The 25,217-nt window shown below is 39.4% G+C and overlaps 2 protein-coding genes across 4 annotated transcripts in view; one reads left to right on the top strand and one right to left on the bottom strand.

Annotated features, from left to right (window-relative positions):
* The first annotated feature begins 14 nt into the window (after window positions 1–14).
* OXNAD1 (oxidoreductase NAD binding domain containing 1) lies at window positions 15–18,497 on the top strand. Of its 3 annotated transcripts, none has more exons than XM_005421718.2 (9): window positions 15–598; window positions 2,504–2,596; window positions 4,765–4,929; window positions 5,189–5,252; window positions 8,439–8,545; window positions 12,003–12,144; window positions 14,890–15,132; window positions 17,425–17,533; window positions 18,143–18,497. In XM_005421718.2, the coding sequence occupies exons 3-9, from the start codon at window positions 4,796–4,798 to the stop codon at window positions 18,295–18,297; spliced, it is 954 nt and encodes a 317-aa protein (XP_005421775.1). In that variant the 5' UTR covers window positions 15–598; window positions 2,504–2,596; window positions 4,765–4,795; the 3' UTR covers window positions 18,298–18,497. The 3 variants fall into 3 exon arrangements, with proteins under 3 accessions (XP_005421775.1, XP_005421777.2, XP_030913539.1); XM_005421720.2 differs by having other exon boundaries at window positions 2,504–4,929; window positions 14,890–14,926; window positions 15,032–15,132; XM_031057679.1 differs by having other exon boundaries at window positions 2,504–4,929.
* Window positions 18,498–23,095: 4,598 nt separating this feature from the next.
* RFTN1 (raftlin, lipid raft linker 1) overlaps window positions 23,096–25,217 on the bottom strand; it is a 104,383-nt gene continuing 102,261 nt past the window's right edge. Inside the window, 1 exon segment of the mRNA XM_031057677.1 lies at window positions 23,096–25,217. This exon segment is cut by the window's right edge and continues 50 nt beyond it. Coding sequence (XP_030913537.1) covers window positions 25,081–25,217 — 137 coding nt within the window. The 3' untranslated portion in view covers window positions 23,096–25,080.

Below are 25,217 nucleotides of genomic sequence, written 5' to 3'. Positions count from 1 at the left end.
GCCTCTTCCCCACCTCCCCCGCCTCCTCCCAGCGCTCACCGTGTTCCCCTCAGTCCCGGGAAGAGGGGGAAAACCTTGTTTTCTTTGATTGCTTTTGCAGGAAGGTCTGTTTGTCTAAAGGAGTGTTTTACCGAGAGATAGCTTTTGAAAAAAGGCTTCCTATGCTTCAGTGCCTGTGCTTCAGTACCCTTGCTGCCCGCCTCTGCACTCTCTTGCATTAACCTACCTCGTAATTTGCACTTAAGTGTGATGTGGATGAACTAAAAGTAGTTCTCCCTTCAGATAGTGACGTGGGATTGTGAGACAGAAGAGATGCAGACATATATCTCAACAGATTTTAAGCCAGGCCAGTGGATCAGAGGGGATGGAGAATGAATGCCTCGTTGGTTTTAAGTGAGGAGAGGAAGAAGTCAAGAAAAGTAGTGCTCGTTTCATTCCGTGGAGCAAAGGAGGTTTATAAAAATATGTGAAGGGGGAAGTGTCAAGAGGATGGAGTCAGGCTCCTCTTGGGGGTGCCAACCACTAGGACAAGAGGCAATGGACAGAAACTGATGTACAGGAAGCTCCACCTGAATGTGAGGAAGAACTTCTTTATTGTGTGAGTGACCAGGCACTGGAACAGATTGCCCAGAGGTACTGGAGGCTCTCTCACTGGAGATATTCCAGAACCATCTGGATGCAGTCTTGTGCCCTGTGCTCTCAAATGGCCCTGCTTGAGCAGGGAGGTTGGACCCACTATATGACCCACTGTGGTCCCTTCCAACCGCTGTGAAAAAAGAGGGTATTTGGAGTGGCTGTTCCTGTACTGGCTTGGGTAAGGTGAGAATAAAGGGAGAACATCCCACCTGACAGGAGCCTGGGAAGCTGAAGCACAGTGCTTTCATTCAGGGCAGGGAATTGCCAAAGAGCTGGATGAGTGAAAAAAATCACAGAGGTGACAGATGGGGGAAAAACTGTTCACAATTTGTAAAGGCATGAGTCACACTTGTATGTGGTAGGAGAGAACCAGGACTCATTAAAAGACATTTAGGAATTTATTGGTTGCAGAGTAAAAATTGCAAATTATTTTTATTGTGTTTTTCATGATTGGAAAGCGATGATAGTAAAAATGAAGCAAGTTTCTTGAACTATGGTTCAAGAGTTATTTCTAATTTAGGATAGACTCAGCCTTCAAGCAGTTGTATCAATAGGGTCTTTCAGCTGTGACTATAAAATTAGGCTGACATTTCTTTTGTTTCCAATATTATGTATTGATATTGAACTTCAGGTTGGTTGGAGATGTAGATGTCTATAACCATGATGTGCTATATGAAAGATTCCAGACCATAAAGTGATCTCATGATTTGAGAAACTGATTTTTGAGCACTCTGGCTTAACAGATAATATGCCAAGGTAGAGGAATGGGACTTCAGTAGATGTCTATTTTGTTGTCCTAAAATATTTTGAGATTGTTAACAATTTTGTTATCAATAGTGTCTACACATTTGATGTAGAAAGTGGTTTTCCTTAAACAAAGTATGTTGATGTTTTGCTTAAACACTTAAGTACACTTTAAGTACTCTGTGATGTTGTGGAAAAAAAATTTGAAGTAATTTTGCTCACTGGGGGTAGAAGACTTTTCAGTACTTCCATTTTTAAAAGTTGCAAGCTGCTGTGGAATTAAATGCTGAAAAACTATTAAAAATTATGGACAGTTAAAAGCTGCAGGAAGTATTTATTATGCTTGAAAATGGGCATTTTGAGTAGTGACTGTAAATGTGTTCCATTTCTGAGCAGCCTAATTTATGGAAGCTCTGCCTTCATTCATACAAGACTACAAACAGGATAGATTACAAAGTGACCAACCAATGCAGCTGTTAGTGAAATCCTAGAGAGTATTGGCCTGATTAGTTATCAACAAGCTGGATCAGTGCCATTTCAAGGGATTAGAAATGAAAAATATTTTGAAAATAAATTACACGCCTTAAAAGAATGCACAGAAAGATATTTAAATGAAAGTAAAATATTAACGATTTAAAGAAGCAGTGGACTGCATCATGGGAATAAATATAATTTGATAGGTGGTGATATATAGAGTTATGATAATCCATTTTAGGAAAAATAAAGGCATATATAGAAGGAATGAGAAATATCTCTTGGCTCTCTATGAACATGTTTCTACACTTGAAGGGTAGTTCTGACTAACCTTGAATGTTGTGCATGTCAGTTTAGCTTTCTCTGTCATAGCTGTTTGAATGTGTTGTTTTTGAAGTTTCACATTGTGTTTCTACTGCAGTGCATATGAGTGTCCTCCACTTTCTTTTCTCTAAATTTATAGAGTTGTATTATGTAGGGTGCATGGAAGTGTGAGAGATTAATGTCCTTTTAAATAAACCTGTGAACAAACAGGCTTAATTAAAATTTATAAAATTTTCCACCCAGAACCTTTTCTTTACCACTAGAAAGGAAAAGTTGGTGTTTGATCTTTCATGCATGAATATTGTTTGAACATTTAAAATCACAGATATGCTGGCTGGAAGGCACTTCTGAGCATCATCCAGTCAGAATTTGTGCTTGGAGCAGGACACTTGTTCACACTGGATTAAGCCAGTCCCAGGTATAGACCTCTGTCATGAAATTTCTGCTTTCCAGCCCTTCAGTTTCTCAGTTCCCTTTTGAAGGGGAGCTCTACTATTCTAACCTGGTATCATCCACAAGTTTGCTGATCATAGAATGGCCCAGAGAGGACCTCAGATATCATCCAGTTCCAGTGACCATGCCATGAACAGGACACCTTCTGTCTCATCATCCAAGTTAGTGATAAATGTATTGACCTGTATCAGCCCCAGGGTACTCTTACTGTTCTAGCCAACAAGTGAAGCAAATTTCAAGCCATCAAGTCTTCAATTCTGTCTGCCCAGACAAGTTTTCAGCCACTCCAACCACCCATCTGGTCTTGGCTTACTAACGTGTGTGTGCTTCAGGGGCTGGTGCCAGGAGCCACAGGACACTCAACGTGTGCTGTATCCTGTCCCCTTGGCTGTGTGACCAGACCTTTCATCACTGTAGCTGTTCAGGTTTATCAAACATAACCTGCCCCTGGTAAATCTGAGTCACATCTTCCTGATTGCTTTCTTAGCCTTCACCCAGCTTAGGGGACAAGCTCTGAGCATTTTTCCAGTTACTGGGATAGTGCTGGCTGGATGTAAGCAGTGCTTTTGCCTCGCTTAAAAAATGAGCACGTATAATTCTTTTTCCAGTCAGTTGGAGACTGTGTGATAAGTGTTTTTCATAGGTAAATAGACACTTGCCTGACAAGCATGTCAGCTGTGTCTCTTAGCAACCTTGAGTGTAACCCATCTGGCTCTGTGCATTTGAGTGCATCCAGCGTCTCTCAGCAGGTGCTGGCCCTGCTCCTGGTTATCCCTCTCCTTCCCAACTACCACTGGTACAAACAGAGGTCTGGGTGCAGGCTTTGCCTGTAAAGACTAAGGCAAAGGGAATGTTGAGTACTTCAGCCTTTTCCATATTATCTCACAAGGTCTTTGCCTTGTGAGAGACTGAAACATTGATGGTTAATGGCTCAAGCATTTGCCCATTTGGAAAAGCTGCAGGGGCTTTGCTGAGGCCAGGTTTGCACCCCTGGACCGAAGGAGAAGAGGTTTGGGTGGGTGTTGGGAATCCTCTGATCTGCATAAGAGCAGCGCAAGTGCAGGGAAGGTGAGCACCACCACCTGAGGATGACCACAACAAACTGACCTTGGTTTAGCAACAAGCTGGGTTTGAGCCAGATGAGGGAAATGGCCAGTGAGAGGCAGGTGCTGCTGAGGTGGGATAATGGTGATTATCCTGCCAGAGTCCTCCCTCACACAGCTGGGCCAGCTGTAAATCTCCCCTCCCAGGGAAGGTATCAGGACACTTGTGTTCCCAGCTGGGCCTGAGGGTGTTCGTCCCTTCCTGGGGGCAGAACTGGCTCAGTTACACTGGCATGAGAGGCAGCTGGCATGGTTTAGAGGGTGTCATCACCCATCAAAGACTCCAGAGTGCCCCCAGAGTAATTTCTGGGGCCTTCCACCAGACCACTGCACATGATCCCCAGTGTTAGAACAGACCGTGTAAAACTCCCCCCAGGGGAGGTGCCCGGGTGTTCCCACTTTAACCTGAACAGACTGAACCCACTGAAATCTATGTTTTGTGGTCTTCTTCACCCCTGATGGATCAAATGTCCAGCCATCACTTTGACTAAGTGAAATCGCAACAGTCAGTTCTTGTCACTGGATCCATGGTTGGTGATATCTTTCCTCTCCACTATCTTCTCTTATCCTTCCTTTCTCTTCCTTTTTTTTCCTTATATATTTTCTTAAGTGATTCTTTTATACTTTTACATAGTTTCATTTCTATAGATAATAACTAAAAGGACTCTGTACCTCATTTTCATTGCAACCAAATTGTTTTAAAACGAATATGCATTATACATATATTTATTTTTATATATATATATAAAGAAACACTGGTCATTCCGTGTCATTTCACTCTTATCTCCCAAAGAATCCATTAACAAGAACCTCACCGTACCCTCACCTTTAGGAGTGGGCATAACATCCCTTCACCTGATGGATGCACATTTTCACTTGTTTATGAAACTTTCATGCTTTCAAAATTCCCTCTCATTATACTTTATTGCTAGTTTTTTGCTTTTCTGATTTAAGGGAAATAAAAGCTGGAAACAAGCCTTATCAAACACTGAATGCTTCATTTAACAAATATTTACAATTTTTTTTTCAGGAACAGTGATTCTGAAGACTGCCTGATCATCATGGCTCATGCTACTATTTATGTGGGTTGCATTGCTCCTCAATTACTGAGAGGTGCTCAGAGCAGAATTTTTCCCTCTCATTCTCCATTGGGGGTGTTGAGACACTCTGCTTTTTGTTACTGCACAGGGAATGGGTAGGTTATCCACTTCCTTGGTTTTTTTAAGAGAATGCCATGGTAACACTGTCAAAATCAAACTGACAAATTACTACAGACCTATAAATGCTTAATCTAACTCCCAATTATATATTTGTATTTAATTCTTATTTAGATTTGTGTCATCTGTAGTCTGGATTACACTGGTAAATTGTTATGTTAATAGAAATTCATATCAGTAAGGGACAGTAGCACAGCTGTCAAAATGACAATTATCTTTGTTTGCTTTTTCTTGCAGCACAATAAAATCAAAAAGGAAAATGGATCATCTAGAGAGGACAGCAAATAATTTTCGACAGGAGGTTAGTGTTCTGTTCTTTAGGATGCAAGTCATTTTAATTTTTTTTTGCTGCGAAGATAATTATATTGGATAATAGTATTCATTTCCTGGGCTCCATTTTGCCTTCTGCTGGAGTCTGGTTTGCTTCTTTTTCTCCTCATTTTATATTTGTTACTGGTACAGAATTAACATATTTAGTGCTCAGTGGGTGAAATGTAATGAGTTTTTAAGTTTTTCAGTGATATGATGCTGTTTACTTTATGTTGGACAAGAAACTTAATAGATTTCTGGCCAACTATGGATTGTAATAAGTAATGAAAGCACATGGATACCTCCCATCTCTAAACTGACTTCTCAGATTTTTATGGATTTTTACAATTCTGGTTCAGGTTTGAGATTTTAAAATGTGGAAAATGTCCTTTTATAACATAGGGGTAAGACAAAAACTGTAGACATTTTGAAGGGAGAGATGATAAGAGACCTTCAGTTTTATCTAGTTTAATTAATAAATACAAGGAAGATATAGCATTGTTCTCTGTCAAATCCAGAAGTGCTTATTCTGGATCTCAGTTTTGAGCAGCAAGAATTCTTTTTCATAATGTTCAGAGGGGAACATACTCTTGTACTTCATACAGATATTTCCTTTCTGTAATAAGCTGAAGTAGACGCACACAGATGGAAACACACCACACATCTGTCAGGGTGTGTACATGAAGTCCTTCTCTGCTGTTTTTCCCTAACTGTGTAGTGGAGAATAAATCACATTTTTCCCAGAGGAAGCTGAGTGCAGGGGATATGTAGGAAACCCCCAAGAGACAAGATTCAGCCCTGTCTGACCTGGGCTGTAGATGGATGAGAGAAATGCAGCCTGGTTCTGCGTTTCACCAGAGCTGTCACCAGCTTTGGGAGCCACAGAGCTGTGCCTCAGCTATTCCCACTGATGCCAGCTCTTCCCTGAGTACAGATCACTGTTGCTTGTGGACATCCAGCTGCTCTGGTGGATCCTGTTTACCCAAAAAAATGGATGTAGAGACAGGCACAGACCAGTGCATGTTCTCTTTTGCTTCTGACATGCAAAAATGATGGCATTTCTGAGTGGTGCAGCCATGGAGTTTTTTATATTAATTGTTTGGCTTGCTTCCTTTCTCTGCTCAATGTCAGTACCTGAAAAATACATGGAAAATGGATCCTTATGAGGTGTTGGAAGCTCAGGGTTGGTGCAGGGAACTGTAAGGCACAAGAAAGAGAAGGAAGCTGTATGAGATAGGTGAAAGAGCAGGGCTCAGTTCTTGCTACTGCACATTCTCTGCATATCAGAGGATTATGCTGTTTCTTTTTTTAATGCTTGATTTATTCTTTGTTGCTTTATTTCTGACCACTTTAAAATCAGTTTATTTAAAATCCTCTGCTTGGTTTTAAATTCCGTATAATCAGCAGTTGGCTTCCCTCAGCCAATATTGCCTTATTTGGCCATTTCAGTCCTGTAAAAGATGAAAGAATCATAAATCTGTGTTTCATTACTGTGAATGCTACAGAACATTGCCTGTTGAAGAGTGATAATGTGAAGGACCAGGGCAAGGAAAAGTGACCAATGCTTTCTTGAAATACAGTTGCAAAATCCAGAGTCGTGTGCCCTCCTCTCACTGCAGCCTTGCTCTGACCAGTTGGATACCCTTGTGATGGTCCAAAGTACTGGCTGAATGTCTTTGATCACCCTGACTCAAATTTAATTTCTGAAATAACTTTATACCAAGTAAGAATTAAATTTCAAGTACTCTTGCAGCTCTCTCAGCCAAATAACGAATTAAGGAGGGCACTAAAGAGTAAAGAAGGGAATGAAGAAGTCCAAATTTAATGTCCCTTTCCTGCACTTCTCCATCAGAACAACCACTAAAGTCATGTATCTGACATTTCTCTTGTTAACTTTGACTGACTGCATTCCTCATTTAATACTGTCTGCTAAAGTGGAACAGGAATCCACGCTACTTCATTTTAAATTAGCAAATGTCCTGCTGTTTAATGGGACAGGCAACATGTTCAGATGTTGCTTTAAGAATAAATTAATTTCCTGACATATGTTTTAAATTACAGCATAGTTGCTTAAAGTTAAAATTTTTTTGATCTGTTTGATCTTAGACAAATGATAAATGGGAAAGTTGTGGTATTTTGAGTATTTCCTTGTGTGGTAAGTGACATCAGCATTTTTAACAGTAAAATCTGTGTATTCCTTTGTGTAGAAAATACTTAGGGCATTGCTTTCTTTATAGAAGAAAAAAGTATCATTATATCCAAAAAACCCTGAAAAGGAAGGGTAGGGAGGGGATGAAAATCCATGTTACACTGATGGGCATCAAAGAATTTAAGTGGGGTACTCATCCCCAATGGGTCTTTTTGCAAAGTCTGCTTTTCATTTTTCATCTTTTTTTAAAACTCCTTAAAAGTAGTATTACCTATTACTCTGACATCCCCTCCCATGTGGCTGCCAAACAAAATCTGCTCTGTTAACCAGCCATGAGACCTTGTGTCTTGGTTTCCCTGTAGTCAGATGGGGGTGTAGGGGGTAAATGCAGTAATACAAGGCTTGTTGGTTTTCTTTCATTGATGCATTAACATTAATGCATAATCTTTCAGTAATGCATTTAATTATGCATTACTAGATCCAGAATTGTCTCTGGGACTTCATCTGCAACTGATTTTTTACAAGTCCTTTGTCTTTATATCAGAGATCTTTTTACTTTGTTGCTGGAGGATGCAGGAGTGTGCATCTTGTATAGATGTCTGAAGAATCTGATAAGTGATAACTAGCAATCCCCTCTCCTTAGAGCTATGTTCTCTTCAGCTGAACTAAAGTAAGTTTGTTTACAGTCTTAGAAAAAGTCTGCTCTCCATTCAATGACTATTTAAGTGAATCATAGAATGGTTTGGGCTCGAAGGGACCTTAAAGATCATGCAGTTCCAACCTCCTGCCATGGGCAGAGACACCTTTCACTAAACCAGGTTGCTTAGGGCCCCATCCAGCCTAGCCTTGAACACTTCCAGGGACAGAATCTATTTTTGTTTCATCACCTCAATGAAAAATATTGGTGCTGTAGGTAATGAGATGCCCTGGGTAACATGGGAAGTGATGGATGTCTCATGCATGGCTTCTTGAGTGCTTTTGCTGCAAATTATATCTACATATCACAATGGCTTCTTTCCCTTCTGCTAGGTAATTACACAAGCAAAAGTGTGTGGGATCACCGATGAATCAGAGACAGTCAAAAGGCTTTGTTTGGCAATTGCAAATAAGGATTTTACTTTCAAAGCAGGACAATGGTAAGATTTTCTGGTGTATTTGAGGGGGAAATTACTAGGAGAAGTCGAGTATAACAAAGTGATGAAAGGTTTCTGGTCCTTGGGCCTTGGAAAAAGTTGTTAATTTATATAATACTATGTTTTCTTATTGGATGCTCTGTCAAAGAGCTGATATTTGGCTTAATTTTTAAACAGTCATTATAAAAAATGCTAATATTACTGTTAAAAGGGCAGAAGCGGATATTCTTTAAATGTTCAGTTATAGTGTTTTGGTGTTTTCCTGTGGTTTATTATATTACATTGTTTCTTCAGGAGTTCTTTGAAGTTCACTGCACTTTATTCTGTAGGCTGTCTTTATTTACAAGTTATTTTTACAGTGGAGCTGAGACTGCTGATTTTTAAATTACTTAATTTTGGTTTATTTCTTCCCCTTGAAGATTCCACTCTGAAAATTAAGCCTGTTAAATCAGATTAATATATTAATACAAATAGACAAATTTGAAAATAAAAATCTTGAATGATCAAGCCTTTGAAACAATTAGCTGTTTGTTTAAACAATTTTACAGTTGTTTTTTTTTTCCCAGGGAAGTAGAGGATTTTCATGTTTGTCTTCCTTCCTTGTTAAAAATACTCTCACTCAGTAACTTTTTTTTCCTCTTAGAAATTAATTTAAAACCAGGAGTAGTTGCTTTTGGCAATGGACATTTAAACGTTCTTAAACTTTTTATTGGCTTTGGCCATCTGAAAGTGGTTTTGCTGAAATCAAAGTATAGCTGCTGGGGTACTAGCAGCATATGTTACTCATGGAGTGTTAATATGCTGGCTTTTAAATTTAGAACCAGAACACAAGATGCTGATTAGCAATAATTTGTTTGTGAAGTAATTTGCTACAGTTTTTGCACATGTGCAGTGACTCATATTAAATTCTTGCTTGCCAGTACTTGCAATGTACATTTACCCTCCAAAAATGTTTTTGAAATTATCATGCTGGAAACTGAGAGCTTTAATTATAATTACTCTTCTTCATTTTCTTCTTCCTTGAAAGTGTTCTAATGCTATTGTAAGGTACACACCAACTTCTCTGTACTTGTGTCTATAAACTGAGGTTGCATTTTTTTGATGAGCAACACATTTTCCTGAGCAGAAAAGGCTAACTTGTTAGGATTTGCTATAGTAAGATGTTACAGTCAAAGACTGTCACTAAAATGTTTACATTTTCTGAAAGTGTTCTAATTATTAAGCTTTTCAGAAGCAAAAGTGAATTTGTTTTGCAAGCACTTTGGCAGATACTGGTCTTTATCTGACTTCAAATAATAATGAAGAGACTTGTTGCTGTTACACCTTTTGATTTACTAAAACATGCGTTGAGGTATATGCATGTTGCAAATACTTTGAAGAAGTAGCTTTATGATTTTAGTGTTTCTGATCTCTCACTCCAGCAATGGGTAATTATTACTCATTTCTTAAAGATATGGTTTAGGTGGGTTTTAAAAGAAGGGAAGTAAAAAAACCACCCTGAGATCTCTAGTTTACATCTATTTGTGCCTCTCTTTGTTGTAGGTTTTCTTCACTTTTTTCCTTTCTGCTGCTCTTTTCTCTAAGGCTGTCACAGGTAGCATTTCTTCAGGAGCCCTCTTACCCTCCCTGACATGGCTGAGACAAGCCATCAGAGCTAGTGCACTATAAGATAGTAAAATGTGCCTTGAAATCTCTCATAGTTATGTACTTAGGGAAAAAAATATATCTGCATTAGTATTTGGGAAAGGTAAAAACCATGTTTGATGTAGGTTTTGCAATAATGTTTGTGTGTTTCCTCACCTGGCATGGATAAGGTTTCCCTTTGACTTGAATGTAGATTGTGACTTTACAGCATAAATTCTCATATTTTTCATTAACTTAAGTTGATCTAAGTAGGAAGATTATTTTCCACCAGGGGGAGGTAAAGAGCTTCAGCAGCATCGTGAGATGTTCTTTGGCAGGATCAATGCTGCAATTTAAAAGTTGACCTTTCTCAGCTGCCAGAGCCTGACTGTCAGTAAAGCTGGGCCCCACGGGGTAGTGGGGCTGCACAAGCTGAGGACACTGAAATAAGCTTGTCTTTTTTTGTTGTTGTTGTTGTAGACCATTCTTTTGCAGTCAGGTTTCTTTATGCACCAGCAAGATATTATAAGCATCAAGTTAAAAATTATATCACACTGTATGCATTTTTTGAGAGAAAGATATTTTTTCTTCTAAGGGTGAATATTTCGTGGACTAAGCAGACAAGATTTTTTTTTTCTTCAAAAAGTGATGAACTACTCAAAGTGCTTCTCTCTGTCCTCAAGCATTTGTGGTGTCTGTGAAGAATACAGCCTTGCTGTTTGAAGAAAATTCCTGTGCAGCAGCAGTCAGTCTGTATTTCTTGTTGCATCCGCACTTAACTAATACTGAGCCAGCCTAACCCAGGCTTGAATTGAATAATGGTTCTCTAATACCTGGCACTGTTTATCAGCGTGGTTGTTTCCTGAGGGGACCAGCACAACTAGTTATAGGCATTTGGTTTATTGTGAAATACAGTGCTTTTATTATGTGCTGTAGAAAGCAGAAACATTTAAAGATTTGCAGAACACAGAGGAGTGCAAATGATAGATCACAAACCAACTTGTAATTTTTTTCTGAAACCAACTTGTAATTTTTTTCTGAAAATTATTTGGAAGCCTCATCAAGGCTTATCAAAGCCTTACTTCTATGAGACTGAATTACAGTTTGTATGTAGTAATGGCTTGCCTTCCATGGTCTCTAATGGCTAGTATTGCAGAATCTTAGCCACATGTTACCTTCTCATCTGTACAAACTCATGCATGGTTTGCTTTTAAGCTGAAAGGAAAAAAAGTAAGAATTTATTCCAGTTCAATTTCCTATAACCTAAAAAAAAGCGATATATGCCACCAGAGGGAGCTGCAGTTCTGCTGCCAGCTGTGGACTTCTTATATGGGAAATTTTTTACATACTGTTGGTTTTATTTCAGATATTTCATCTACCCAGGAAAAGAAAGTGTTTCATATAAAGTAATTTCCCTAAAATTAAAATGCCAGTCTTCTTATGTTTGAAAATTGAAGAGCCCATCAAAGGGGCCAAAAAGAGTGGGAATTAAGCTACTCTATCAGACCATAATTATGTTTTTGTTCTAATATGCAAATAATTTATTTAAAACGCCTAGAATTCTAGTCTGTTGTGAGATGTGACATCCAATGCTAAAAGCAGAATGGTTTGAAAACCTTCTAGTTTAGCAAACATGATGACAAGGTTCTAGAAGAAAATCAGTCTAAGGAAATGGTGTTGTTCAAGGTTAACTCCATTTTTGGAAAAGTTACGTTACAGAAATGAAGATGTTGTAAAGGAAAGATAATTGAAACAAAGGCAGCCACATTATTTTGGCTATTGTTGTCCATGTTTGGGGTTATGGCTTTTTAAGCTTTCATGTCTGATCTATTTTCAGGGTTGATTTCTTTATTCCTGGAGTATCTGTAGTTGGGGGATTCTCAATATGTTCAAGCCCTGGCCTGTTAGAACGAGAAGGAATACTAGAGCTGGCAGTAAAGCACAGTGTTCATCCTCCTGCTCACTGGATTCACACTGAGGTAAATGGAATTAGCTGGGAGATTGGGCTTGCTCTCTTTTTTTTTGAGGTAAAGGGGGTGGTGTGTGTTTTTAGACCACTTTGTGCTATTACCTGCAAAATTCACGCTGACTTCTTTAAGCATTTTTGATACAACATAAATCTTAAAACCTTTTGTTCAGTAAGGGACTGAAATTGGATGTTTATATGGAAATATAGTTGTTGTGATCTTTTGACACCATTTGTACTTACAGTGGACTTAAAGTGATATTGTAGTTAGTGTATATAAGGGTTCTCACTCCTCTAGAATTAATGAAGTATTGAAAAACCTCTGTTCTAACTTACATCCCTGATAACAGGCAGTGTTACACATTACAAAGTTACCTCTGATAACCTTCCATAATTCCTGACTATTTCTGTAAATATAAACTGGGGATCATTGACAAATCACAGATACAGATTATTAAAGGGGAGCCAAGGAAGATACTTAGATCAGTTCTTCTGAAATGATAAAACATTTCAGAAAATCTGTAGTATTCTTTTAAATGCACAATATTTTTGTAATAAAGACATAACACAAGGCTTGGGGTTTTTACTGTATGAAAAGTAAAATCTGAGACTTGGCCTTATGGTGTTTTGTTCATCATTTACCACATTTAGTTTGTCAGATGAGTCACATGTTTTATCAGTGATCTGTCCTATCAACTTTTGTTCTTTTCACAGTCTCTGGAAACTATTTAAGAATTTTTGATTTTGTAAATCAGTTTTTGTTGCTGAATTTTCTGGTGGGATTTATAGGATTAATCTTTAGTTAAGGGGTAACCTACATCAAACCTGATGCTGTGGAGAAAACCTCCATTGACTCTTCTAGCTAAACAAAAGTGCATGCTTTTCTTCAGGAAACAAGCAGTAAAAATAGCAACCTAGAATTCAGAAATGTTGTATATATGGTGACAAAACTGGTGCTTAATTGTTTAAAAGTTGTCCTAAAGGAAGATGGTATCTCAGGTTAAAAATGTTTTTGGGAATAGTTAGCACTGATTTACTCACTGTATTTGTGTTTTTAGAGGTATTTAATTCTTAATGTTACTGTATGTAAAATAGTAAATTTTAGCACCCTGTATTTTACATAACTTGAGGAAGATGTAGCCTTTTCATTTAAAAGTATCCGTGTAATGTACTGATTGCTTCACTCTTCTGCCTGAGCTGTGTCTATAAACTAGGTTAAAGGACAACACTTTCTCATGGTATTACTCCAGAATTTTACTATTTTTTCTTGTATACTGACTTACTGTTATCATTGTCATGGCCAAAGCATGGAAATATCTGGAAGGCTGCTGGTTAAGAGAGATTCTCCCCAAATCCCATGTCCAATCTTGAGGAACTATGGCTGGTTAAGGGGGCAGATGTGAGATTGTTTCTCCCTAAAATTGCTTATTTCCTCAAAGGGTATCATAGTCTGTGTCCTCCTTAGGCCACATGGATCTGGAATGTGGATTTGTGCTTCTCTAGACCAGAGTAAAACATGGTGGGAAAGGCTGGCAGTGTACATCACAAGGGAGAGAGAAATCAGTTTCAGTTAATGAATGCTCATTGCCCTACAGTATACTGGAGAGACAACAGGTGTGCAATAATTAAGAAAAGGAAGAAAAGTTGTTGGGTGTTTTTAATGATCATGCTTACTATCTTAGGAACCCCTGTGTTCTATGCAGTCCCTGTATCCAAGGACCTCCTTCTTGCTCCTGGTGGAATTGTTACACATTGAGACCTTAGCTGTCTAGGCAGCCTTCGTTAATGGAACTCCCTTTGTTTCAGTTCACTGTTTCCTGCTGTGAAAAGAATTCTTTGGAGGAAGTGTTTTCATTCTCTAAGCTAATTTTTCAGCAATTCCTATAGCTTCTTTTTCTCTCTTCCATTCCCACCTTCCTTGGTTTCCCTATCCTCTTCATTTTATCTTTTAAAACCTGTACATGGCCTAAGCGCTCTCGTTTGTTCTGTCAGCATGCAGTGATGTGGAAGAACTCACCTGACCTCTCTGTACTGCAGCTTCACCCTTCAGACAGGATGCACTGCTGGTTTACCAAGGAGATACTGACCCAAGTGGATTTTTTTTGTTGTAGCTTTGGTTTTCCATGTATCAATAAAACATGCTTGGACACATTTCTTTAGGAAGTAATTTCTCACATTCAAGTGAAGAGTAAGAGAGATTTTCCTCTGATTTTTCTTCTTCTGAGTCTCTGAAGTTGCAACTGCAGAAGTGATTCTACAAGAAATATTCTTGTTGGTCATTTGCTTCAGTTCTGAATGGTTTTTAATTTTAAGGAAAGGGGATGGAAAAACTTTCTGTGTATGCAACTTATTCTGACCTTCAGTGACCTCATAGGAAAGCCTTTTTTGCCATGAAGCTGCTTTTGGGTTGAAGTGTGATTTCACATGTTGAGCTTGGGTTTTCACAACCACACATTGTTGTTGGAAAACTGTGTGAATTGTTCCTCTTTCAACTCTTATGGGGATAGGAAGGGGAGTCACCATTCTGCCTGACCATAAGACTGAAACTTTTGAAAGTAGAACTAGATCCCTAGAGACACTGGGTTACTTCAGATAGTTGGAAAGTGCATGAATATTTTAAAGTCCTTCTGGTTTTCCTTCACTGGTCAATTAAAATAAAAATCACAGCCCAGCAAACCTTGTGACTGGGATGCAAAAAGGGTAAGATTTCAACTTTTGCATTTAGTTCTGAAATTAAATATCTTCTTTTCCATCCTAGTGTACTCTTGACTCAGAAGTGGCCCTGCGAGTGGGAGGTGATTTCTTCTTTGATCCTCAGCCTGGTGACTCCCCAGTAAACCTAGTGCTGATAGCAGGGGGTGTTGGAATTAACCCATTGTTTTCTATACTGCTGCATATAGCAGATCTTCATGGATACCAAGAGGGTAAAGGAAATAGACCCAAATTGGGAACAGCGAAGCTGTACTACAGTGCAAAAAATACGAGCGAACTCTTATTTAAGGTAAATCAAAAGTTTTTTAAAAGAAACAGGTCTCAGCTATTCAGCTGCTAGTGTGTATATCAATGTTACCAAATTCCAGAGAGTCCTTCTGTGTAAGACACTGTACAAACAGAGACAAAAGTAACTCCCTGCCTCAAATCTCGTGTGTGTTTTGTTAACTACTTATGCCAGTGTACAAATTAAGGCTGTTACTGGACACATCTGCTCCCACTGATTTTGATAAGTCAATTACCCCTGAATTTTACTATATCCCTGCATTTTACTATGATCTTGTAAGAGCATCATAGTATACTAAAGATTATATCTATATGTATATACACACTAATAGTCTGCATAGTGCTGTAATTCTGTAACCACACAGTCTAAGTAGAGATTGTACTGAATGTAAAGACTAGAAAAGAATAATTCTATCCAAAGGAATACTTTCTAAAATAACAGATTTTTATTGATAATGTATTAGTCACGAATAAGTACTAGTGTATGAATGAAGGATTTATAGCTGCTTTTAAAACTGCTTGTTTTACTGCAGTACTTCATCAACATTTACTCAGCAGTTAACAATCAGTTGTCACACTCAGCCATTACAGTTTATTGACAATATCTTAGGGTCAAATTAGCACAGCTTCTGTAAAGAAGCATCCAAAATGATTTATGGGTTTTTTAAGTATTGAAAGCTTTTGACTGTAAGATGAAGAGCTGTCAAGATTCCAGAAACTGTGTATGGAATCCATCACTAGTTTTATTTCTGTACTTCTATCATGTTTCTAGATATGGATATACTTTCTTTCTTTGAAAAGTCATTTGTTTGTTGCTAGAAGCAGAATAATCTGCTCTTCCTTTTGCCACCTACTGATCTTCCAGTCTGTTCTAAGCATGCACAGATTTTTCCAGCACCAGTACTGACATTCCTGGCATTCACTTAAGCAGTTTTACAACAGCAGAACTTTTGCACTAAAGCTTCTGGGACAAAAGAGAAAACAATATCATGCACGGTGCTTAAAATACATCCCTCCTTCATTCTTCACGCGTCCCTCAGATCCAGAACATGGCTGTCAAAATTCTTCACTTTTGTGCAGAGGATTGAGGAAACAGAATCCCTAGCAGCCTTTATGCTCTTGTGACAAACGTCAGTACAGGATGTGTACAACCTCCAGGAGGACCTGCTGGGTTATCACTGATGGTCTGGAGGACGTGGTCCCTGAAGGAGCAGCTGTGTATGGGCTGACAAGGGCAAAGGGAGATGCCATGGTGGGGTCTGATCCTCACTGTGCTCTCATGTCACAGGCTGAGGCACTGGAAATATCCTTAGTGCAAATGGTAGAAGCAACAGCATTGGGGTACAAAGACAGCAAGTCAATAGTGGAGGTGCTGGTGGAACACTGTACAGCAGTGGCAGTATGTGCTGCTCTTCATCCCATGTCTTTTTAGGGATTCAGGAACAGATTTTTTACCAAGTAGAATCTTTGTGGGGTTTTTTTTATGTTAAGCAACACAGGGCAGACTCAGTGTAGTAACTACTTAACAAGCAAACACTAAAATTAGTGAATTTACCTAGAAATTATTTTTACTTCAGAATATTTTAAAGAATTTCCAGTGTCTATTCTAGCAGTGAAAATCCTGTATAATGCATAATCTAGACAGTAGCTAAATCTTAATTTCAGAACTAACTACAGCATCTAACATATTCTTTTTTTTGCTGATTTGAACTAAAGCCACTGGGGGTTTGGTGGTAACTTACCACAGCTGTGACTTAGGGAACTGAAAATGAGTTTATACTTTCTACTCTGGTAAAAATAACATTAGCATTACGTGGTAGTTGGTTTTACTTAAGAACATAAGACACTAAAGGGTCTAGTGACCTTATCAGATAAACCAGACAAGACTCAAAAAGTTCTTAACTAATGGTAAAGACATACTGAAGGGGTATTTTTAAATGGAAAACCCCTGTGGAAGTAGAAGGAGGAAATAGTGAGAATTCATAAGGGGAATAAATTGGGAAATTACCTAAGTGGATCTTAGGTCCAAATCTTACAGATTGTAATCGATGTCAGAAAAGGAGAAAAGCACTAACATAGCTGGCAGGGTATTTGCATTCCAAGTGTGGGAATTCTGTGTATGTGTGTGTCAGGATCTCTAGCTGGTCAGGCCTGTGGAATCACACCCATCAGGTTCTCACTGCTGAAATGCAAAGTCTTGGTTCTCAGTAATAATCACTGGCATTCTGGGACTGTGTACATACATCTGCTTTGATTTAATGGCCTGTGGTGTAAGCAAGTGTGTTTAACATTACAGAAAAATATTCTTGGTTTGATGAAGGCGTTTCCTGGAAAGATCACATGTTGTTTCCACGTCACCCAGCAGCGCTCACAGATCTGTAAAGAACTGCAGCCATACATTACAGGTAAATGGCATTGCACAGAGATCCTGTCTGAAGCCCCAGTTTGATTACATCCTACAGGATGAAGCTGTGTATAATAACCCAGCATTTTTACATTTAAAGTTTCAAAATGAGATGTGAGTTAAACACATCTCATCTCTACTTACTCTGCTTTGCAGAAAAGTTTTCTCTTTGCAGTTTTTTCCTCTGTTAATCCTAAACTTTACATGGGTATTTCCCACTGCAGACTTTATTCCAGAAACTATTAAGCAAATGCTGCTTACTTTCCTTAAGGTGGGATTGATGAAGCATGAGCTGACTGCTTATGAGATACTTCAGCATGTTTCCATGTCTGCTGTATTTGTGTTAGAGATACCTACTTTTTTCATGTGAATTTGGGATTTTACTTGTCTGTAAGCCATGTTTCTCTTCAGTGAGTAATACCCTCTGCATTCCAAGTACAAGCACTGATCTAAATCCCCAGGAAAAACAAATCTCAATACCTATTATCCTGGAACAGGCCAGGCATTTTTAAGAAATGAGTGCTTGAAATACTTCTAACCAGACACTGTTTTTGAAGTGACTTCACAAATAATACGTCTGTTCTCATTTCCTACTTTTTTTCTTTGTCAGAGGGAAGAATATCTGAAAAGGATCTAGAGAAACACATCTCTAATGATACTTCATGGTACATCTGTGGTCCCCCTCCAATGATAGAATCTATATCCAAACTACTCACTAACATTGGTGTTCCTAGAAACCGTGTTTTCTTTGAGAAATGGTGGTAGTGACACCTGCTGAAGAGAAAATTATAGTATTTTTTCCAGTGCATTTTGATAAAATGTACAGAAATGGACTATGAATTATTTTGAAGATTTTAATGAAGATGTCATCAATGATTAACTGTAATACACCTGTAATACAGTGCTGCTGCTTTGGGGGAAAGAAAAGTGATTTTATATTAAAGACATTAACTGTTCTGGTTTTTTTTTGATGGTTTGCCTTTTCTTATGCGTAGCAGCATCTTTTCACTTTATATACTTGCCCTGTTAGTCAGCTTTTAAAAGACTTTTTCAGTGTCTGATTCAGCACTTGTAGAGAATTAGTTGTGCAGCAATGCCAGATATGTTTGTAAGGATAATTCAGGCCACAACCTCTGAATCTGCTCCAAATGAGTCAACACACTTCCCCCACAGTTCTATATAATGTATTTACTATTTTTATAGAAGAGCTGCTGTGTTGTGACTTCCTTCTCTTGCCATTTCTTCTCAGAAGGAAAAAACCCACCTTTTATGTGGTTTACCTAAATAAGTTGGTTGTGTTGAGAAAGATATTTTCTCATAATCCTGTTTAGCCCTGAGATGAAAGTGTTGAGTGCAGCATTCAGAGGAATTCCTCCCCTGAACCTGTATCCTGTGCTGAGGTTGTTCAGCCAAGATTGTGCTTGCATGGACTGTGTCCTTAAAACCAGCACGGGCCAGCAATAGCTGAGATGGGAAATCTCCACAGTCCTGCTGCATGAAGTACAGAGCTTTAGGGGATTCCAGGCCATACTGCCTGGAGAAAGGTCTTTGGAAAAGCTGGTCTTGCAAGGCACGAGTGTACCTCCAGGTGTAATGGCCAATAGCTGAGCCCTTCCTGAATGACCCTTATTTGTCCAACTTTTAGAAAAACTCATCACAGAAATTAGGAGACCAACAAAATCTAAAAAGAGTTTGTTAATTATCTGCATAGACAGTTCAAGTCCTTAAGTGGCAGAGATTCCTCCTGTACACTTGAAGACCTCAATCAGGAACAATATCAAAAATACTAAATTCATATTGAATTAGTAAAAATGTTAAATGGATAAGGCCTTCCCTTTGTTAGTGGCTCCTGTCCTTGAGTTACATGTGTCAGACATAGTCAGCTAGGTAATGCAGCACGTTCCTTGCCATCAGTGTCTCCCTGCTCTGCCTTAAATAGGGGTTGCAGAGACACTGAACCACCAGCCAGTTCCCAGCCTGCTGCACTTGCCTTGGTGTGAGCACTTTGTTTTTCAAGCATAACGTCCCTGTGGCTGGCTAAGAAGGCCTCAAGCCCAGCTGTAGCTCTCTCCCAAGAAGTCACTTTAACTGCAGCATACTCCAGTTCTACCCTCTTTTTATCAGTCTGGTACATTGTACAGCCTGGGGGCTGCTTACTGCCACAAGTAATGATGTGCATCTCATCCTCAGACTGCAGAGAGGCAGCCCTGCTGGGAAAGGCCAGGCCTTGCAGGAGCAGCACACAGCTGGGACTGTGTCAGGAACTGATAAACAAATGAAATAATGCCAGTGCTTCCTGGGTATTGAAGGGAAGTATTGACATACCTTCTGCCACTCAGCACACACAGAACTTAAGGACAGGCTCAATTTTCCATCAGGAGGGGTAAATCTGATTGATGGCCCTTTAAAAGTTGCCTTTTGGGGACAGTACTGTGATGAAGCTTTGCCCCCTAGTTTGTGCCTTCTGCTGCCTACACTTAGGTCTGTGCTTCTGTTCCATGCAGTACCACTGCCAGCTGCCATTGCTGGCCCCCTGTGCAGCCACTGCAGGCCCAGAGGGGATGTCTCATCCAATCCTCCTCCTCAAATGAGTGGAAGATTCCTTCTGAGTACCCCTATTTCAATGAATGCTTCCTTGTTTGTTCACTCTAGAATGTAAATAGGACAACGTGCTTGTCACAAAAAATAACACCAAGAGGGTTTTGTGTTCACAGAGATCACAGCTGACATGTCAGAGCTTGATGCTTGAAAGAAGCAGGGCTTTCCTAGGAATGTGCAATCCATTGCTATCAGGAAGTACTGGTACCCTAAAATAGCCACACACTAGGCTCGTCTGTGTTTTAACAGTGTCATGATAAAAAGATTCTGAGAAGCCTTTAAATGTTGTTTTTCTTATAACTTCTAAATCATTTCATGAATTATAAACTGGTATACCCTTTTCTTCCCTTAATGCAGAGGCTTTCTGCAGCCCAAATTACATCTCTTTCACAAACACTCCTCAGACCTGCACCAAAATATCCATTTAACAAAAGGCATTTTGAAACCCTTTGCTTCTGTCATCATCTTCTTTTCCCTCTAACCTCCTTCTGTCATCCCCTGTTACACTCAGCCTGAGCGCTGTGGGGCAAGGACACATCTCTCTAATTGTGCGGGCTCACCCACTTGGAGAGCAGGATGAAACACACAAAAACACTGCCCCGAAACATGGACAGGAACAATTATTTCATATCCCCTGCCCACCCAAATAGTAGTAACCTCTGTTACTGTAGCAAGAAGTCCTTTCTTACCTTGTAAGAAATGCCATTTCTAAGCCAAGAAATCGGGAAAGTTGTTGACATCCCCTTCCTCCACAGCCTTTTCCTGTTGACACTTCAGAATCTTTTGGAAGTCTCTTTAGAAAGAGTTTCCTGGTCTTTTAGTGAGACATCAGTTTCACCTTAAAGTCTGTTACTGGATCTGACTCTGCTGTAATGGAAGATAAAAATAACATCCCAGAAACATTAACCCATATAAACACATGGTCTACAAATAATTCAATAAATGTGATATTGGCCTGCACTGGTGGGAACAGAGAGCAGCCCCTGCTGTTCAGCTGCTACTGAGTTGGAGAAATATTCTCATCACTTTGGTGAATCTTGTCATTGTAGAAAATGTTTATTCCTCTTACACTTGTGCCATTAGCTAAAGAGCTGATGGAAAAAAAGTAGAAGGAGAAAAAAATAGACTGATTTTTTTTTTTTTGCAATAAAGGATGAGGAGTGAGAGATGTGTCCATCTCTCCAATATAAATGTATACATTTATATTTAAACTTAAGAAGATGGTTTGTGAGTTACCTGGTGTTGCAGCCTTATCAGACTTTCTCTTCTTCCTGTGACATGGATTATACCAGTTTGCCATGTGCTCATCTGGTACAACGAGTATCAAATATTGCTATAGTACTTGCATCAATTAGCTGGAAAAAGAGTGGCTATTCAGTTATCATTAGATCATTTTAGTTAGTAGGGTGCTTTTGGAAGTGAGTAACAGAAAGCACTTAAAATGGAAAAGCCTTTTTCCCCCCTTCAGTGTATAGGTAAGGTACTGATTAGAGTCAGCTGCCACATCCAGCACCACAGGCACCTTCCTGAGGATGGAGGCTTTGGCAAGGATCACCTTTTAGAGCCAAGGGCACATCTTCACTAACAGCCTCAGAGACATATGAATTGTGTCTGCAACTACAATTCATAGGCGTGTCCGATCGCTGGTATTTCTCATACTTTTGAGAAACATTTATCAGCAAGAAATTAGTATCTTCTCTTCTTATACTCTTCAGTTCTTGGAGGATGAAATTCCTGCATGAAAGGCTGATCATGCTTCATTTCTGCCTTATAATTGTCTCCCTGAGGCAAATGTAGAATCACAGCAACTACAAAGAAAAAGTAGGGTATCCAAATGCAGAGCCCCTTCCTTCCTCTGCTCACCTCAGAAATCGAGGCTGACAGAGGAGTCAGATTAGGGAGAAATAGGTATATTGTTTTATACTTAGCTTCATTTCCATACATATATTAAAGCTACTTTGAGCTATTTCATATATACTGTTTTCTAATGCACAGATCCAATAATCAAAGACATAGTGCAAGCTGAAGTACCAGTCCCATTGTTTGTGCACTTCACCCCTCCTAACATACCTATTTTCATTATGATGCTTCAAGAGTTTGGACACGCTGCCCATCATAGTTGCACCCCTCTGCCCCTGCTCCCCGCTGTTTGTTGCAATTTAAAAACCCTTTTCCATCTTTCATTTAATTCATCCACTCTTTGACATTCCTCATTTGCCTCATCCAGAGATGAGATGCCTTCAGGGACAGTGACTCCACCTCCACCATCTGCCTTACCACCACCACCCTGAGCAGCCCATTCCAATGCCTGAGCTGGATTTTCTGCTTTGAACTTCTCCAGCCTAACAGCTGGTGGCTTGTTCAGATGACCACTTGCTGACCACTGTCTTTCACTTCCCTGGCCACTCTGGTGGTCCTGCTTTTTCAGGCCCAAAATGGCAAAGGCAGCTGAGATGAAAAGCAGATAACAGCTGTGGAGCCTTGCTGCTGCACCACAGACCTGCCTTCCCCAGCCCTCATCACATCTGGATCATCTGTCTGAGAGATGATTTAGGCTCTCTCGCTCCTTGGGATGGGGGCACGGTGCAAGCATGCACACAACTTCAGACAGCTGAACCAGCTCAGAGTAATTCAAAATCACAACTTGGAACTGATGATGAGATTATAAACCCCAAAGCAGCTGCCCTTTTGAAACTGAAAAAGTTCATGCAAGTTCTCTTCAATTCCTCCCAACTGTAACCCAGCTTTTAGAGGAACAGTTTTAAATCAAGCCTTCACTTAAACAAGTGCAACTTCCCCACAGGCCCTTCCATGCTCTGTTGGGAAAGGAAAACCAAGTACCCAATTCTGTAGCACCAGTAACTACTGCTAATTCAGTAGTAAGGAGCTTCCCCTCATCACCACTTCAAGAAGTGAGTTCCTCCTTTTGGGGATGAATAATTGGCATTTGTGCAAACACCACAAATACGGAATCTCCTCATGACCTTTATTTCTCTTTAGTTTTGTAAGCAGTTGGGATTCAGTTAAACAAGGTCAAACTGCAATCCAATAAACGTTTTCTATTAAAAAGTATTTGGAGGGGTCTTTCTACTACAACACTTTCTACTAGTAAAACGTTTATTAAATATTGTGACTTTTTAAACAAGATTAATACAAAGCTGGTCCTTGGGATAGAAACCATCAGTAAAAGGATCTTATGCTAAAAAAATCTGCAAACAGGAACTTAAAATTGTACAGAGCAGAGACCTTGTATTTCAGCAGAACAATTGCAGCAACCTATTTTTGAGGCTATTGGAACCCCAGTGTAATCTTAAAATACCAAATGAAACAATTGAAAAATAGCATCAGAAACTGAAGTTACTTACAGTTCTGTGGTTAAACCACTGAATTCAAAATAAAACACTCTTTAATCAATGACAAAACTATACCACTGTGCTTTGTGTGTGTGAAATCAAATGGTTTAAACTTGAGTGCTTTCATCCCAATTAAATGAATATTTAAGTGATGTAATTTTTTCCTTCTCTGCAATGTTCTGGCAACTGAGTAATTTTTAGGCATGAAAGATGCTTTTGAACCACTCTAGGTGCATGTCTGATACAGAACATAGTCCTTTTTAAAGCATTTTGATTTGAAGACTAAGGAAAATTATCAAGCACAAATCAGTCAAGGGAAAAAACAGCAAATCACAGAGCTCTACCTCTTGCTTTAAGACAACAAAAGCGGGGGAATGTACAATGTTTTTCTCATCTTGTTACCAGATTACTTGACCACTTTCAAATAAGGATGAAGGTGGTTAAGAAGAGAGAAACCAGTCCTTCCTACATTTGTAAAAATACTGAAGTACTTGGAGAACATTGGCACAGAAACTATATTACATGTACATTCACTTGTAAATATTTTTATGTAGCTTCAAACATGAAAATGTTGGCAATTTTACAGAATTCCCTTAGGTATCAGTCCCAGAATATGTTTACTTGTACCAAGAAAACAGTCTGTTAAGGTATTTTCATTTTGGAAGGTCGTTTACTGATATTTGTTGGTCACAGACCACTGTATACAATTTCAGTTCTTTACCACAAGATATTTCATAACAGTGAGGAAGTGGTGCTATACCACCTGGAAAAGGTCAGGAGGTAACATCTAATTCCCATTTTAGTGAGGATAACCACTGACAGAAGTACTTTTTACCTGCCTTTTCGTTTCCTGCTTTTCTGTCTTCTGAAGCCCTCACAGCTACTGATGAACTGTTGATTGGCAAAGACCAAATAGGAAATTGCATTTTGTACTGCAATCATCCGCCTCACAAATTCACCATGGGGTTTGCTTACCCAGTGTGCCTGAACAGGTACACGATTTGCTTATTGCTTAAAGATCTGTAAGGGTTAATAAAATTCAGAAAGAGTATCATCAGTGAGTGTGCTCCTGGAGAAAGATATAGATAACAGCCATCTTATTTAAGCTTTCCAACCTCAGTTTCAACCTCTTGCAGTCCAAATATCATTTTTATGACACTACAAGCCTAGTGACAAAATAACATCTGGCACAATAACTTCTCCAGAAAAGCTACATGGACAAGAAAGTACTACACGGTAAAATCTGACCAAACGGAACACTTGCCCTGACCCAGGCTCAAAGCTAGCTTGCTAAGGTTGGTCATGGAAAAAGGTATGATTTCTGTCCCTCCCTACTTTTTAATTTAAAGTGTAGCTCCAGGAGAGCCTTTCCCACTATGTACAGTGAAAGGAATTTTGCAGTTTCTGTGGGTTGAAAAATCTGGGCCCTGTAGATACTTAAAACATTAAGATACCAGAGTGCTAAGGAGCAAAGTAAGTCAAAGAAATGCAAAAGAAATGCTGAGTTGAGCAATGGAGTTAGTGGTGGGGATTATCAAAATCTGTTCTTTTGTCTTGGCAAAGTATCAGCCTCTCACAGGGTTCCTGAAAGTCGCTCTTATTCACAGGAGCAGTCCACGTCCAGCGCTGCCCCGTCAGTGCCACTGCAGCCGTCCGGCTCGGGCGCGCAGCCCCCGCCCTCCGCGGCCTCCCCCGCGGGGCAGCTGGGCACGCTCGGGCCGGGGCAGGGCCGGC

Source organism: Geospiza fortis, unplaced genomic scaffold (assembly GCF_000277835.1).
Source record: "Geospiza fortis unplaced genomic scaffold, GeoFor_1.0 scaffold95, whole genome shotgun sequence".
Lineage (NCBI taxonomy): Eukaryota > Metazoa > Chordata > Aves > Passeriformes > Thraupidae > Geospiza > Geospiza fortis.
Note: the sequence above shows the minus strand (reverse complement) of the source record. Positions and strands in the feature narration are given on the sequence as shown.

What these genes read in the sequence shown, in the direction of transcription:
- OXNAD1 (XM_031057679.1), top strand. Translation starts at nt 4,727, where the DNA reads ATGCTTCATTTAACAAATATTTACAATTTTTTTTTCAGGAACAGTGAT. An exon ending in CAAATAATTTTCGACAGGAG is followed by an intron (nt 5,253 to 8,438) that starts GTTAGTGTTCTG and finishes CCCTTCTGCTAG; the next exon opens with GTAATTACACAAGCAAAAGT. An exon ending in CGAGCGAACTCTTATTTAAG is followed by an intron (nt 15,133 to 17,424) that starts GTAAATCAAAAG and finishes TTAACATTACAG; the next exon opens with AAAAATATTCTTGGTTTGAT.